Raw genomic sequence first — 16,887 nt, 5'->3', positions numbered from 1 at the left:
TACCCAGCTGGGAATATGTCTTAGCCTTTAAGAATCCTGTAATTAGATTGGACCCACCTGGATAATGTAGGGTCATTTCTGTATTTTAACATAATCTGATTAGCCATCTTACTTCCACCTGCAACTCTGATTTCCCTTTTAATTTCTCTTTGCAATGCAGTATAATATATTCATAGGTTTTGGTGTTAGGGCGTGGCCATCCTTGGTGGGAGCCGAGGTGGGCTTCTGTTGCCTAACACACATATTTGCCTGATCCTTTAATGACTTCCCATTACCTGTGGCATTAGATATAGTTTTTTCAAAATCAGGCTTGTTCCTATCTGTTTGGTTTTACCTCTGATATAGCCGGTGCTCAGTACAGGCCGCATCTTTAACATTTAATGTCTTTGCATGTATTTCCTCCTGACTTGTCCTTCAAGACAGGTCAGACACCAGCAGCTTTGTTCCCAAGAGGTAGATGATTATAACACTTATTATTACATTATGGAAATAATTTTGTTCAACATCATTTCAGCCACTGGTTTGTGATCCTTTCAAGGGCAGAGGACATGTTTTATTCAGTTTTGTTTTTCTCATATGTATTACAGTATTAAGCACATAGTGAGCCCTTATTAAAGGCTGGCTGACTTGGTTAATGAGCACTTGAGGTTTAGTAGTAATGAAACCACCCTTCTAGCTGCAGTCAATCAAGTCCTAAAGTGTGATGTAGGACAGAGCCTTTAGATTCATCATCCTTGGTTCAGTATGGGTAAGTACCAGTTTCAAAATCAGAATTGATGTTCCTGGTATGAAGTTTGAGACAGGTTCAGTGATGCTACATAGAACACGTCACCTCTTTGTGTCTTTTTCTATGTATATAAAGTAAGGGTGTGCGCCTGTGCATCAGCAGACCTACATGCTATTTCAAGTGAACTTAACCTCTCAGTGTATTCCTTTCCTTCTGAATAAAATTGGAAGGTGATTCAGTTTCATTCTGAAACCATTTATTCAGTGTAGTCTGTCTCTGGTGCTAGAGATAAAAAGACAAAGAAGGAATGGTCCCTCTTCTCCAGTTGTATGCCTCAGGTAAGATTGCTCTTACGACTGGTAGGTTTGTTTCAGCTCTGACAATCGATGATGCATTTGTCTTTCCCTTCCTTAGGGCACATTTGGGAAGAGTTAGTAACTTGAACTTTAGTCTGTAGAAAACATACACATAGTGCTTTGTTCCTTTGGCCAGGAAGTAAATCTGAGACTTGACTGTATGTTGCCTCTTGTGCTATATGAGGTTACTGTATTTGCCTCATAAAGCCAATGACACTTTGGAAATCATTTTGCACACTTCTGATTTCATTCTCTGTCTTTGGAAATAATAACTGAATTTCAAAGCCTAAGCTGCTTTGAACATTTAAAGGTGGTTTGAACATTTAATCCTAGAGACCTGCTCTTCCTTCTCTTTTTTTCTCTTCTTCCTTTACCTCTTTCTTCACCTTTTCTTTTCTCCTACATTGAGACCCCTATTATGAAGTGCTAAAGAGTAATAAATATACTTAAATGTTTCTCTTGAAGCAATTAAGAGTTTCATATTTCCTGTTGCAGAATTTTAAGAAATAGATTTTGTTTTAAATTAGTGCTTAACACATTACTTTTTGCTTTCTAAAGCAATTTTTCCCAATGCAAATGCTATGCTAATCTTTGTGCCATTTCTATCATGAAGAAAAAAACATTTGTACAATGCTCATTCATCCATGAATGCAGTTTATAGTTGAACCACGTAATGCCTGATGGCACTTTGCTGACAGGCCCAGAATAAATAGTACAGATTTTGTTTTCTGAAGATTGATTATTTATAGATCAGTTGATTATTTTTTTCCAGGTTGCTTCTTGCACTGATGATGAGAAATTTTTTACTTTTGTAGAAAGCTATGGATTTCAATAAACCTCTGTCAGGACTGCAGACCTACCTACTCAATATCACTTTTTATCTTGAACATCTTTTCCAAAGAGATAGGAACTGCTATTTGCCTCTATCCTGAGAATAATATTGCTGAAAATAGTAGGGGTGGGGGAGAATGTTTTGAGAGAATGGGTTTGTGGATGACAACTTGTTAATACAATAGTACGTTAGCCTTGTGGTTTTTTAGGAAAACAGGAAGACTTTTTATGTCTATTTAATTTGTGTATCAGTATTACCTTTTCAATGAGTACATTCATCACCTTCCTTTTTGTTAAAAATACAGTGTTTCTTTTGTTATCGAGCATCCTAGTTTCTGTTCTCCACACTGTGTCCTGCTTTTCTTGTTTTTGATGCTTTATGAAATATAGTCTGGCTTTGATAAGACTGTTACCATCCTCTTTGATTTTATTGATGTTGATAAATTACTTCCCACCATGAGTTAAGAGATTGTAGTATAAAGTAATTAGGTAGGACGCCTCTTTACATTTAACTGTGTTTTATAGAGAATTAGTTTATATGTAATATACATGAATGGATGCAAGTTTTACTTTAATGATTCGTATTCTACAATATAGAAGAGACTTATGTAGTGGGTCCAAAATGGTCTATTTGAGAATGTATTTTTGTGGGCCCCCATATTGTAGATACAGTTGTTAAATTAGTGGTGATACATTTTTAAAATAGCTATGTTCTCTCAACTGTTCAGACCTGAAGGCTTATCTTGATTTACCTGGGTTAATAGGCTTTCTAAACTGTACAGTGGACTCCAAGATAAGCATATTAAATTCAACAAGGTCTATTTGTTATATTAACATAGTTTTAAATTTGTGTATTTTGGTATAAGGCAGTTTTAAGAATAGTAACTTTAATGTCCACAGTGATTGAAGATGATAGCAGTGTGAATCATCCTAAACTGTTCATATTAGCTTTAGAATGTTTTTATGGATATGCTTTTGAATATAGAGATTGCTGAAAATTCACTTCAAACAACACACTGCAGTCCCACTGTGAGGTACGGACACGGGAGGGCCTGACGAACGGAGCCTGTCCACACACGTCAGGACCAGCCCACGGAGAACTCAAATCACTCCTTATGGGTTTGATTTCAAGCTTCCCTGCTGCATGTGAAATAAGGTTAAATACAGAATAGGAGACAGCGAGACAAACAGTTAAGCGGGATGCCCTAGGTGTTTTCGTGAAACACGAAAGAAGGAATTGAAATGTCTACAGGGAATGTGTGGTGCTGGTAGAGCAGAGCGAACTCGTCACTTTTGAAGCAGCGTTCTGGTTTGAAAATTCCAACTTCTCGTTAACTTTTTTTTCTCCCCTTAACTATGATAGTGAACTTCAGTCTTTTTTTTTTTTTTAACAGAGGAGTATTGTTACTGTGTAGTGCAGTCTTGAATTAGTTATTCCTTGGTTTTCACAGAGAATAGATGAATAAAAGTAATCTGCATTGTAAATAGCAAATCGTGTTTTGGGGGGGTGGTAAAATCAGAAATTCTAAATACTTACAGGTGATTAAGCTGTGTTTACAGGAATGTACAAATAAAGGTAGATTTTTATTTTTCATGTAAAATCATGCATTTGCTTTTTACCTTTCTTATTTTTGTGGGAAATGTTATATCTTAAGACAGTGGTATTATATCCTGGTTGTATGACTTCAATTTGTTTTTATTCTTTATAATGTGCTGTTTCTTTTTCTTTTAAGATTTTATTTATTTATCTTTAGAGGGGAAGGGAAGGAGAGAGGGAGAGAAATATCAATGTATGGTTGCCTCTCGTGCATCCTCTGGTGGGAACTGGCCTGCAACCCAGGCATGTGCCCTGACTGGGAATCGAACCGTGATACTCTCTGGTTTGTAGGCCCGCACTCAATCCACTGAGCTACACCAGCCAGGGCTTATAAATGTGCTGTTTTTGGTTATTGGAGAAAATTTTGTTTTTGACATTCCATTTTTCTTTTTTACATTTTATTTTCATTTTTGATTTTAGAGAGAGGGGAAGGGAGGGACAAAGAGAGGGCAAGAAACACTGAAGTGAGAGAGAAACATGGATTGGTTGCTTTCCATACATGCCCCAGGGGATCAAACCTGCAATGCACGCACGGGCCCTGGCCAGTAACCTAACCTGGAGTTAAACCAGCAGCCTTGTGGTTTGCGAGATGTTGCCCAACCAGTGGTCCACCCTGGCCAGGGCAACATTACATTTTTCAAAGGCCACACACATGCACACACACACAAAATCATACATACTTACACAGGTACAAATGAAGAGATATACACACATGTATTTTTTGCTTTATTCTTGTGATCATTTTATTTATTGACTTAGACATTCTAAACCACTGGGAAAATGCATTATTTCTAAGAAAGTGGGTTTCCTATCACCTCGATGGGCTATTGTATGTTGGCAGTGATGTCCTAATTACATACGGCACTGGGACTGTATCTGTGGGCTTCTGGAATAGAGGTGGTTTGGTGAAGATGAAAATACTCTTTTAAAAAATAATGAAGAAGCTTTAAAAAAATTGAACTTTGAAACTTAGGAAATTCTCAGCAATTATAAGGATGCACACCGCTCATTGTATTTTTGCTCCATTACAACTAAGACTATGAATTATGAATAATTTTATATAAGGTATTATTCTTATATTGTGTTTATGATTAGAATATACCTACTGTAAAATATGTGTGATGGTCTTGTGATATTCCACACTGAGAACACTGACACTATATAACAACGTTTTTCTTGTTGTTCAGTTGGGTGCAGAACTTTGGCCGTGAGGGGCTTGGATTATTATTGGACATTTTGGAAAAACTGATTAGTAGCAAAATGTAAGTATTGTTAATTGTTTTCACTTAAGCTACATTTGCATGTTCAATTATAATTCTAACACTGACATCTTTTGTGCCAATGCAGACAAGAAAATATTGTAAAGAAGAATCAGCACAAAGTCATACAGTGTCTGAAGGCTTTGATGAATACCCAGGTGTGTACATGGTTAATCATATTGTATTCCTTCTTCACCGGTTCTTCTAGAATTTTTAAGAATTAGAGTTGTGTAATAAAGAATCTGCACTTAAGTGATGTACTGCTTTGACACACTGTTTAGTACATAATGGAAAAAATACTCAATTGTATAATTTTTACTTTTGTATACAAACCACTGTCTTCCAGCGGAGAAGCTTGGGGATAAATGGACCATTGTTTGGCCCTTAACTTCTCATGTGTCGTTTAATTCTCTCCCTCCCTGTCTCTCTTCTTCTCTTTCTGTCCTTTTTGTCCTTCCCTCTCTTCCCTCCTCTCTCTTGCTCTCTCTCTCTTAATTTTCGAAACTATAGCCTGAATCACCTTTGAAATTGTACATGATTATTAAATGGGGTTTGCACTAATATTCATTACCAAAGAATCAAGTTGGAAAGACTTAATTTTTACAGTTTAGGAATTCAACTGTATAATGTAATTAATGAAAATGATAAAACAGGTCCCAGAAATGGAGCAGTTATGCTTAATACACTTATTATGAGACCAAATGTAATATGATGGATCTGCAGATTTTGCATATTTAAAGAGGAAACATTAGAAGAGAGAAACACTTTAAGCTCTTTACTGAGGTTAGATTTTCTGAAAGGATTTCTTTTATACTGCTAATTGAAGAAATTTCTCTACCCATGCCATGTCTTTAGCTCCAACATCTAAACGCATTTACCTCATGATGTGTGAGTAATAATAGGTATTTTAGTTGCTGTTAAGACAGCAGGAGAGGAAATTGTACTTATGATGGTGTGATGATTTGTGTTTTATGGCAAACTGTACACTTCTGATTAATTTTATTTTTAATATTTTGCCTTACTCTGATTTTCAGAATAAACCTTTAGAAGACTTCACACAGAAGTACTGATATTTAAATTATTAACATTTATTTTATGTATTTTTACTAAATATAGCAAATATTTATGTTTTCTAATTATTTTTATCTTGCTGAATTATTTATGTATTTTTTAGCATTTTCTGGAGCTAAGTTTTCTATTTTCAACCAGTGAAATATACCCCCCCCCTTCTAATTAGATAAGATTTTCAAGGAAAACATCTGCTGTAGAAACGAAACTTCTTTCTATTGTTCTGTGAAAAGTAGGTTTTAGGTATTTTGTAGACTATATCATAAGAATAAGTGAACAAAGGAATCAGAAACTACTGCTAGGGAGAGGCCTTTTCACACCGTGAATACATAGCACTGCTTCAGGAGGCTCCTTCGAAAGTGGAAGCCGAGAAATTGAACATTCACTGGTGGTGGAAAGTCTGAGAGTAGAGAAAACCCAGAACCATTTTTTCAAACCAGAAGGGCAGGTGGATCCTAATTTGGGAAGAATTTCAGGGTTGCTGTGAGATGGCATATTGAAAATAATATTCCTGATGGACTTCTGCTGAGATGGAGAAGTAGGTGGAAACACTGTGCCTTCTCCCACAACCAAGTTTGTATACAACAAAGGTTTGGAGAACAAAGATGCAGCCAAAGAACCAGAAAATTGAACTATACAGAAGTCTGACAGCAATGAACCATTCTACCTGACTGGTAAGAGGGGCGGAGCCAGCAGCTGAGCAGGGACAGGCAAGAAAGATCCCCCGACCCCTGGTGCCCAGGCAACCCCTTGTTGGGCTTACCCAGTGAGGGCTCGGGACAGCGGTCTGGCTGCAGTCACACATTCGCATGACCAGCAGGGGAGTGAGCAGTGAGACGGACCGCACAGTCCCTAGCAAGGAACCCAGCAGTAGGCTGACCAAGGTTGCACATTCTCCCACAGTGGGACAGATCACGCGTCCCCTGGTGGCGGCAGGAGGCAGCAGTGGGGGCTCACCATTGCTTTCCTTTGGCCCCGCCCCCACATACAGCATCACAACCCAGGGACTGAGTGGCCCTGCCCTGGTGAACAGCTAGGGCTCTGCTCCTCATATGTAACAGGCACTAACAGTCCAAAATATGGCTCAGAAAGAACTCAAAGCCCTAGAGCTGATAACTCTAAGCCACCAGGAAATAGCGAACCTCCCAGATGCACAATTCAAGACACTGGTGATCAGGATGCTCACAGAACTGGTTGATTTTAGCCACAAATTAGAGGAACATATGAAGGCTGAACTGATTGAAATGAAGGGAAATGCACAGGAAACCAATAGTGATGGGAAGGAAACTGGGACTCAGATCAACAGAGTGAACCAGAAGGTAGAAAGACACAACCAAACAGAAAAGAAGGAAGAAATAAGAATTCAAAAAAATGAGGAGAGGATTAGGAACCTCCAGGACATCTTTAAATGTTCCAACATCCGAATTATAGTGGTACCAGAAGGGAAAAAGGAACAGCCACGAGTGGAAAAGTTATTTGAACAAATAATAAAGGAGAACTTCCCCAGTCTGGCAAAGGAAATAGACTTCCAGGAAGTTCAGGAAGCTCAGAGAGTCCTAAAGAAGTTGGACCCAAGAAGGAACACACCAAGGCACATCATAATTACATTAGCCAAGATTAAAATGAAGAAGAGAATTCTAGAAGCAGCAAGAGATAAAGGGACAGTCACCTACAAAGGAGTACCCATCAGACTGTCAGCTGATTTCTCAAAAGAGACCTTCCAGGCAAGAAGGGGCTGGAAAGAAGTATTCCAAGTCATGAAATCCAAAGACCTACAGCCAAGATTGCTTTATCTAGCAGAGCTTTCATTTAGAATGGAAGGACAGATAAAGTGCTTCTCAGATAAGGGCAAGTTCAAGGAGTTCATCATCACCAAGCCCTTATTATATGAAATGTTAAAGGGGCTTATTTAAGAAAAAGAAGATAAAAAGTACGAACAGTGAAAGGATAGCAAACACACAGTTATTAACAACCACACCTAAAACAAAAGCAAACCAAGAGGACAGCTAGATCAGGAGTGGAACCATAGAAATGAAGAACACATGGAGGGTTAGCAACAGGGGGGGTGGGAGGAGGAGAAGGGGGGAGAAGGCACAGAAAATAGCATAGACGGTAGGTAGAAAATAGATAGGGGGAGGGCAAGAATAGTAGGGGAAATATAGAATCTAAAGAAATTGAGACACATGGTCATAAACTAAAGGGGGGGAAGGGTGGGGGAGGGAGTGTGCGGGTGGAGGGGAATGAAGGGGGAGAATAGAACAACTGTCATGGTATAATCAATAAAATATATTTTAAAAAAGAAAATAATATTCCTATTTGTTTTGAGACTGGATAGGACAGGGAGTAAACTTTGTATGTATTTATATTCTAATTCATATAATGTTACTTTTTACAACACAGTGTTGCTTACAGTTTGTATATATGTGGAGCTGACATATATTGCTGTTTGTATTTATTAATATCATTTGTGCTAATTGTAATGAAAAGTTAAGTTACTGATACTTGGAATTAGTATTATATTCTGTCTGAAACTTTTGGTAAGGCTCTTTCTCCCCTCCCAAGACCCGCTGTGCAGCCTTCCTTCGTAAGAGATTATTGAACGATGAACAGTACAGGCTTTAGAGAAAAAAGTGTTGTGCCTTATTTTCAACTAGTGGTTATTTATATAATTATTAAGCAAGTTTGATAATATATGAAAGTGAATTTCTTATAACACTAAAGTGGACTCATTTTTTAAATGGAAAAAGATTGTGAATACTAGGAAGAAAATAAAAGTCAGGATGAAGGGTTAATTTATTGAAATTAAAAGGTGAGTAGAAGAGGGGTTTCCTTTTGGTCAGTTCAGCTTCCATGTGTGGCTTTGAGTTGTACCCCCCAGCGAGGGTGCTTCTCTCCTGAAGCCAGTCCCTCCCCCCAGTGTCGTTTCTGCTACTGGGGTTAACTCACTGGTGCTGGCAGGGGCGGGGGGAGTTGTTCAGAAGCAGTACGTGTCAGGAGGTGCGTCCTCTACAGGGATTTGGGTTACTAACCTTCCCCTGCCTAACCCTTCTTCATTGGCCTGAACTTCCCTCTGTTAGGTAATAATAGGCCTCATGTAGAATGCAGTTGGAATCTGACATTAGTCCTCAGTTTAGAACACATGTTTTCTTAGAATCCAGAATGGATCTTTAACATTGAGTCAAGAGACTTCCTTAGACCTTCCAAAAGTTGTCACCACCTCTGTAACCTTATAAAAGCCTTCACTTAATGCACGGTACATGCCAGCACTGGTAAGTTGGCTAATCTCCCACAAAGTCCACATTTTTTGTTTTGCTTGCTTTGTGTTTTAAGTAATTGGATGATAGTAATTTTATACAAATAGGCAGCAATTCTATCTTCAGTTCTAGATATTGAATATTGACAACTGGCTACATTCCACACTTAAACTGATAACTACACATTTTTACATTAGCAAAATCAGAATACTGCCTGTGATGGAGCGAGCGTTGGGGGTCACAGGATGATGGTCAAAATCGGGAGGTCAGAGAATGCTGCTGTTCTGCGCCTCCTACCTGATGGTTTAGATCTTGGCACAGAGAAGTTAGCTGTAGTGTTACCCGGAGGAAAGTAGTATGAAAATCCCTTGAGTGGCTGGAGGAACCACAGGGTTCCTGTTCCAGGAAGGCACTCACTGGCTAAGGCTAGCCAAGGGGGTGGGAAATGAGCGGAAAATGCTGAAGGCAGGCTTTTCTCAGTCCTCACGTTTCAGAAGACAGAGGCGGTCCTTTGAACTTGGTAACTGTTGACTGGTTGAATTGTTGAATTGGATCTAAGCGGTATATTACAAGCCCCTGACAGTTTCCTGGAATGATCATTGAGGCACATTGCAGTCTCTGGTCTCGTGCCTGCTTTTGTGTTCTTTGTCTGCAGGTGTGACACAAACCCAAGAAATCACAGAAGTGAGCATTTCCAGGCCAGTGTGGTTGTCTCTGTAACTTTTCTCAGTCACCACCAAGCAGAGAAGTCTTCCCCAAAATTGTATCCTGGTGCTTTTGATCTTCTGTCCCTCCTTCATTGTACCTGTGTTCCCTAGTTTAAAGCAAATACAGTATTTCAGCACGGTGCGAAGGCTCCTTTACATAAAAGCTATTTACAATAGGAAAGTTGTAACTAAAATCTCATAACGCTCAACACATTGGGGTCTAAGCCTGTTATAGATTCAGCTGTGATACATATGTCTAGTGCTAATTTTTAGTGTAAGCTGTGGTTCATAGGTTTATAATGGGGATGAGGCGTTTTTTAATTCTTAGGAATAACTATAATTAACCAATTTTTCACTTCTAGAGGATTCTCTGGGCTGCATGGTAGACAAACAGTATTGTTTTATTACTTTTCTGTATTCTTTGTTTTTTGATACTTCTCTTCCATAGATGGATGGTAAAGAGGACTTAGCCATGTATATATACATCCTTACATCAAAACACTGAGTCATTAACATAACTTCTGTCTTCTAATTGGATGTGACATCTCGGCAGTAGCAAACAAACTTTGTTCTTATGCCAGATCATCCCATTTTTATAACGTGTTTACAACTAACTACACTGTGTTTCTGATAAATATTCCAGTCAAAATACATATGCTCCTTATGGCAGTTTCTATACGGCATGTGCCCAAATCATCCTTCGGCTTCTTCCTGTTTTTGAACGAGGTGTTACTCTCTGGGCCTGCACTGTATAGTGTGATTGCTGTATGCATGTGGCTATTGAGGATTTGAAATGTGTCGGGTCAGAGTTGAAATGAGCTGTAAATATAAAACACATACTAGATTACACTACTTTGGGAGGAAGAGAGTGAAATGCCTCATCAACGAATGTTTTATTTAGCTTATAGTTGAAATGATATTATTTTAGATGTACTGAAATAAGTTTATTAAAACTAGTTTTCATTTTTGCTTGTAAATTTTTCATTGCACATGCAGCTCACGGTGTATTTCTCCGGGACAGTGTGCGGCTTCTTGCTGGTAGTGGGTCTCTTACCAGTCTTCCCTCCACAGGAAGAATCCTGATGGCCTTAGTGTCTACCTCACTGTCTGACTTTATATTTTGTATGTTTCATTGGGAAATCTTAATATTTTACACTGCTTCTTTCTTCTCCAGTTGACTGCTTATCTATATTAATAATTAATCAGTCAGTATTATAAAATCATCTTTGAATGGTTATTTGTATTTGGTTGATTCTTATAGTTCTTGATATAAAGTGTATTCTTCTATGCATTTTTAGGATGTTTACATTCTTTATATTTTTTAGCTTTAGTAGTTGTAAAAATATAAATTAAATGTATATTTATATAATATATTTATATATTACACAAATTTAATATATGAATAAATATTAAAAATATAAATATTTTAATAAGTACATTTTCTTCAGAACACTGTTTTTTTTTAAACTAACTGTTAACATTTAACCTCTCGTTTCCAAAATGTTATAGTATGGCTTAGAAAGAATTATGAGTGAAGAGCGGAGTCTTTCTTTGCTAGCCAAGGCGATCGATCCTGAGCACCCCAGTATGATGACGGATGTGGTCAAGCTCCTCTCTGCAGTGTGCATTGTTGGGGAGGAGAGCATGTGAGTCCTCTGCACTTACTTCTCTCATTATATAATGATTTAAGACAAGGTGATTTGTTTAATGTTTTCATTATCTATTCTGTTTTAGACTGGAACTTAAAGAAATGAAGTATACTTAAGCAACTGCTTTAGATTCATGTAGGCGAGCAGTCCCCAACCTTTTTGGCACCAGGGACCAGTTTTGTGGAAGAGAGTTTTTCCACGGACTGGGGGCAGTGCATGGCTCTAGAGCCTGCCACCAGATGCAGCTTAATTGTCACTTGCCACTCACTGATATGAGTCTGCAACTAATTAGTTTGTTACGGTCTCTGTGCAGTCAAACCTTTTTGCTAATGGTAATCTGTGTTTGCACCACTGTGGTTGTTGAGCTGGCTCAGCTCCACCCCTGATCATCAGGCATTGGGTTCTCATGAGGAGTGTGCAGCCTAGATCCCTTGCATATGCTGTTCACAGTCGGGTTCATGGTCCTGTGAGAATCTGATGCCACTGCTGATCTGACGGGAGGCGGAGCCCAGGCAGGAATGTGAGCAATGGGAAGCTGCTGAAAATGCAGATGGAGCTTTGCTCTCCACTCACCTCCTGCTGTGCAGCCAGGTCCCTAAAGGGCTGTGGACTGGTACTGGTTTGTGGCCCTGGGTTTGGGGACCCCTGATATAGGCTGTGAGATACTGACTTCTTCATCTTACTTATTTTAGACTGTTCTGAACTCAAATCCTAAATAAAAATGCTAAGTGAAGATTTGAAAAAGATGCTAATGAGTTCCACTTTGTATGTTTTTTTCAGATAGAAATCATTCAAAGTGTGGGTCATGTATCTTCCCTTATAAAAAGCAAATATACTGTTTGAAAATCTGTATGAAGGCAGATTTAAAAAGAGACATATGGAATGGTATTTTACAGGTTGAGGGTACAAAGTTCTTGACCGTAAGATATATACTGAAGCTTTTAAAGACATTATTATTTATGTTAGAGCTGTAATTAAAGACTATTACATACGTATTAAAAGAATTATAAGGAGGAACTTTTTTTAAAAAAGAAGATTGGGGGTTCTTATTACACGGAGCCATTTAAAAACTACATAAAATATCTTTAAAAAAGAATAAAGGTATGAACACCAAAAAGCTAGAGACAAATGGAAATAGCCCTCTCAAGTAAGGGTAGGCAGAGCCCTGTAAGTGGCACTTCCTGTACTCAACGGGACATTGTCCTTGTGGTGATCCTGCTGTGGCTGGTGACTGTGGAGCCTCTCAATTTGGATTTAGTTGGAGAGTCAACAGGTGGCAGCACTCAGCCCTGCCCTTCTGTGCCCATACGCACCTAGGAGAGTTTCTGTGGGTGACGCTGAACCTGCTGCAATCCCAGCATGCAAAGCCAGGCATACAGCCTAAGCACTTTGCATTTTCCATTTTAAAAAGGCTATATTAATTTTGGTATAGAGACCTAAGAGTAAATTTAATGTCTTCTTTATTGAATGATGTTGTTTATTAAAATTATATAGATTTCAGGAGTATAATTCTATAATATATCATCAAAATATATTGTATTATGTGTTTACTATCCCAAGTCAAGTTTCCTTCTAGAGTGAATTTAATGTTGTCGTGTAAGGTACTTCCTCTGCTCCCTCTCTCCCTTTCTCTCCTTTCTCCTCCTTCCTTTGCTTCCTTTCTTCCTTTGTCTGTTTCTCCCCCACTTCCTATTTCTTCTCTCTTCCCTCGTTCCTTTTTCTTCCCTTTCTCTTTCTTCTTCCTTTTCCATCTTCTTTCCTCTTTTTCTTTCTCCTTTTTTCTTGTTTTGCCCCCTCCTATTTTCTTTCCTCTTCCCCTAGTTCCATATTATTTCTATTATTTTTCAACTTCAAAATAGGACTCAAAATGACAGAAATATTGATAACTCTTAGGACCCACCTGTTTGTGTGTCCAGTACCAGTCCACAGCCCTTAGGACTCACAAACTATGAAACCATGTGAGCTTCTACAGTGTGCTCAGTCTGTGAACACAGATACTTGCTTTAAAGGAGGAGCCAGTGTAGTTCCTGTTAAACTATTTTTTTTATTCAACTATAATTTTTTACTAGTATATATTTGTGCCTACCAGAGCTTCCGTTACTTATATTTGAGAGGAAGTAAAGCGCAGTGGTTATGAGCATTTATATGGTGCATACTACACAGACTATCTGGTTTTAGATCCTTGCTCCATCTTTTAGTAGATGGAGGACAAATTGCTTAACCTTTTCCGCCTCAGTTGCCTAGTTTGTGATACGGGATGATGATAATACCTAACTCATAGAATTACAAAAAAGGAAGTTCAGACATTAAAATGAGTTACTATTTGTAAACTGGTTCAGTTAGTGCCTGATGTGTACCAAGCACTATATAAATGCTTGATAAATGAGCATCATCATAGGGTTATTATGAGGAATAAGTAAATCAAAATGTGTAACATGCTTAGAGCATTGCTTGATATGTGCTGTGCAAAGTACTGATGCTACCGAGGAAGCTACTTTTAAATGTTCTTGGTTGCCTGGAAGAAGTATTGACTACAGAGCTTATTAAATCAAGCAGTTAGATTATAGCATTTGGGTTATTCTCAGTTTTTGCAGTTTAATTATTATAAATTCAAAATTTCCAATAGCCTTGAAGAGGTTTTAGAAGCTTTAACATCAGCTGGAGAAGAAAGAAGAATCGACAGATTTTCTTCTATTGTGAAAGGTCTTCGGCACAATTCAGTTCAACTGCAAGTATGTGTCATGTACATCAAGCACATTGTTTTATAACCTGTTTTCTGCCTGGTTTCTGTCGAACACGATAGTATGAAATCCTGAGTGCCATTTAGTATTTCATACTGTTTTTAAGAATTGTATAAAATTTTATTTATTCTGTATCATAATTTATATTATAGATGCAGCTTGGTATACACCCACAGTTGTTTCTATAGGTTACTTTCCTAGAAGTTCACTTACTAGGTTTCTCTGTAAACTACGTGATTGTGGTCCCACAAATTGTTTATTCTGTGTTAGTTTTACAAGTTGATTATAATTTTGAAAAATTTTTGGCAATTTCTTCTAATGTCTTCTTGTAATAATTTTTATATCTGAAATTTTATATGAGTAATAATGATCACCAAGGTAAACTTATAGAAATTTTCAAAATATTTAAATGCCCCCCAAAAGTCACATTTGGAATTAAACATTAGAGTATCCAGGCTGCACACTAATATTCATTTACTTTTTCCTTAAAAAAGGAAATGAGTTTTTCTACCTGTAATTATTGTTACAATCACTGCTAATCAATTGTGAGTATATTTAAGGAAATCTTGATAAAACATTTCTGAGAAAAAATTGGAAAATATTAGGAATTGTCAAATTAATAAATTTATTATGACATTTCTGATGATGGTGTTTATGAGGGCGACATTTCTGATGACAGTGTCCTGAGTGGCTGGTGAGGAATCCTCCTGTGATTTGTTTCCGGACACTAGGCAGGAGTGTAGCTGTGAGTGTGTGTCCCTGCTGAATGGGGTTCAGTTAGTGCAGCCCCTGGAAAAGAGCCCTTCCTTGCTCATCCGGGCTTATTGGAGGGCTTGCAAGTGAGGATCTGGGATGTGCTACCTACTTCTGACACAGACCCTGCTCTGTTCCCCTCCTTTCCCTTCTTTGCCTCCTTTTCCATCCGTCCCCAGATTCCCTATTCACCACAATGTTAATGAAGAGTAAACCTAAAAGAAACTTTGTGGAGAAAAACTGAACAACTGCTTTAGGTGAATTTTCATCCAGTAATCACGTTAATTTTTGTATGTACAATATTTGTGCAAATATCAGACTATTAGATTAATTTTGCTTACTTTTGCAGCATGTTAGAGATCACGTCTAGTTTTTAAAATCTCACTTATGAAATTTAATGGTCGCATATAAACTTTATGCCCTAAATGAAGACTTTTTTTGTACTAACATATACTTTTTGTATCTAATCACATACATGCTACGAAAGTGGGAGATGTAGTGTCTTGTGGTGAAAGGAATAGACTTCTGAGGCAGGCTGCCTCCAATTTAAATTCCAGCTCTTTATATCCTAGTTGTGTGACTCTGGGTCAACCCCAGACCTCTTCTGTAGCTTGGTCTCAGTTGTAAGATGGAGATAATTAATATCAGTATCTAGCTTGTTGTCGATGCAAGGGTTACATAGGATAATGTTTTCGAAATGCTAGTGCAGTGCTCAGTCCTTTAGCAGAATTGTTGAGTAAAAGCAAGTTGTAAAAAATAATTTTGTTAAATTAAACAAAGTCAGTGGAGGGTGGAGATTGGAAGTGATCTTTTTTTTTTCAGGAACATTACCAGTGTTGATATTAAAATTGGTATTGACTATACAACCCAGCAATTACACTCTTGAACATTTATCCCAGATTAATGAAAGTTTTCACACGTACAGAAATAAACAAATTTTTATGGCAACTCTATTTGTCATAGCTCCAAACTGGAAACAACCCAGAGCCCTTGACCACTGGTGAATGATTAAATGGTGGCGCAGCCATTCCACAGAACACTACTCAGAAAGGAGTGAACCATTGATACACATAACTTGCATGATCTCTAAAGAATCATCCTAATTGAAAAATGCCCGTTCTGAAAGGTTAAGCATTATGTAATTTCTTTTATATAATATTTTTCAAATAACCAAATTATAGAGCTGGAGAACAGTTTGATAGTTGCCAAAGGTTTGGGGATTGTGTCTGGGAAGTGTGGCCATAAATAAATAGCAAGGGTGAGTCTTGTATGGTTGAAACAGTTGTGTGTCTTGATTGTAGTGATGGTTATATAAATCTACACATATGATAAAGGTTCATAGATTGCACATACACACATGAGTGTGAAGGTGGTACAGTCTGAATGAACTGTGGACTGTACTGATTTCAGTTTCCTCTTTTTGGTATACTTTAATGCAAGATGTTACCAAGACATGAGAAATTAAAATGTATACATATATGTCTAAAGACTTGATATGGATTTGAAGTGATTTCTTTTTTAATAGCTTTATATAAATTTATATAAATTACATAAATTCACATTATATAATTTACCCACTTTAAAGTATATGTTCAGTGTTAATAACTGCAGAGTTGTTCAGCTTTCACTACAATTTTAGAACAGTTTCATCATCCCTAAAAGAAACTCCTCATCCCTTAGCTCTAGGTGACCATTAATTGACTATCTCTATAAGGTTTCATAGTCTGGACATATGATATAAATGAAATCATGCAATTTCTGGTCCTTTGTGACTGGCTTCATTCACTTAGTACAATATTTTCAAAGTTCATCCATGTTTATAACATGTATCAGAACTTCATTTTTTGTTTTTTGGATGTGTGCTGCATTTTGTTTATCATTTGTCACTTGGAGGTTTGGGATGTTTCTACTTTCTGACTTTTATAAAAAATGTAGCTGTGGGTAT

The 16,887-nt window shown here is 37.6% G+C and overlaps 1 protein-coding gene across 2 annotated transcripts in view; it reads left to right on the top strand.

Annotated features, from left to right (window-relative positions):
• Positions 1 to 16,887, top strand: part of DIAPH3 (diaphanous related formin 3) — a 475,029-nt gene that overhangs the window by 123,313 nt on the left and 334,829 nt on the right. For both annotated transcript variants that reach the window (XM_037038667.1, XM_037038668.1), the window contains 4 exons: positions 4,699 to 4,773; positions 4,859 to 4,928; positions 11,309 to 11,445; positions 14,075 to 14,180. In XM_037038667.1, the coding sequence (XP_036894562.1) occupies positions 4,699 to 4,773; positions 4,859 to 4,928; positions 11,309 to 11,445; positions 14,075 to 14,180 (388 nt within the window). The remainder of the gene's footprint in view (positions 1 to 4,698; positions 4,774 to 4,858; positions 4,929 to 11,308; positions 11,446 to 14,074; positions 14,181 to 16,887) is intronic.

This window comes from Sturnira hondurensis, unplaced genomic scaffold (genome assembly GCF_014824575.4).
Source record: "Sturnira hondurensis isolate 20B ecotype Veracruz unplaced genomic scaffold, ASM1482457v3 Scaffold0024805, whole genome shotgun sequence".
Taxonomy (NCBI): domain Eukaryota; kingdom Metazoa; phylum Chordata; class Mammalia; order Chiroptera; family Phyllostomidae; genus Sturnira; species Sturnira hondurensis.
The sequence above is the reverse complement of the archived record's forward strand: the minus strand, read 5'-3'. Positions and strand labels throughout refer to the sequence as shown.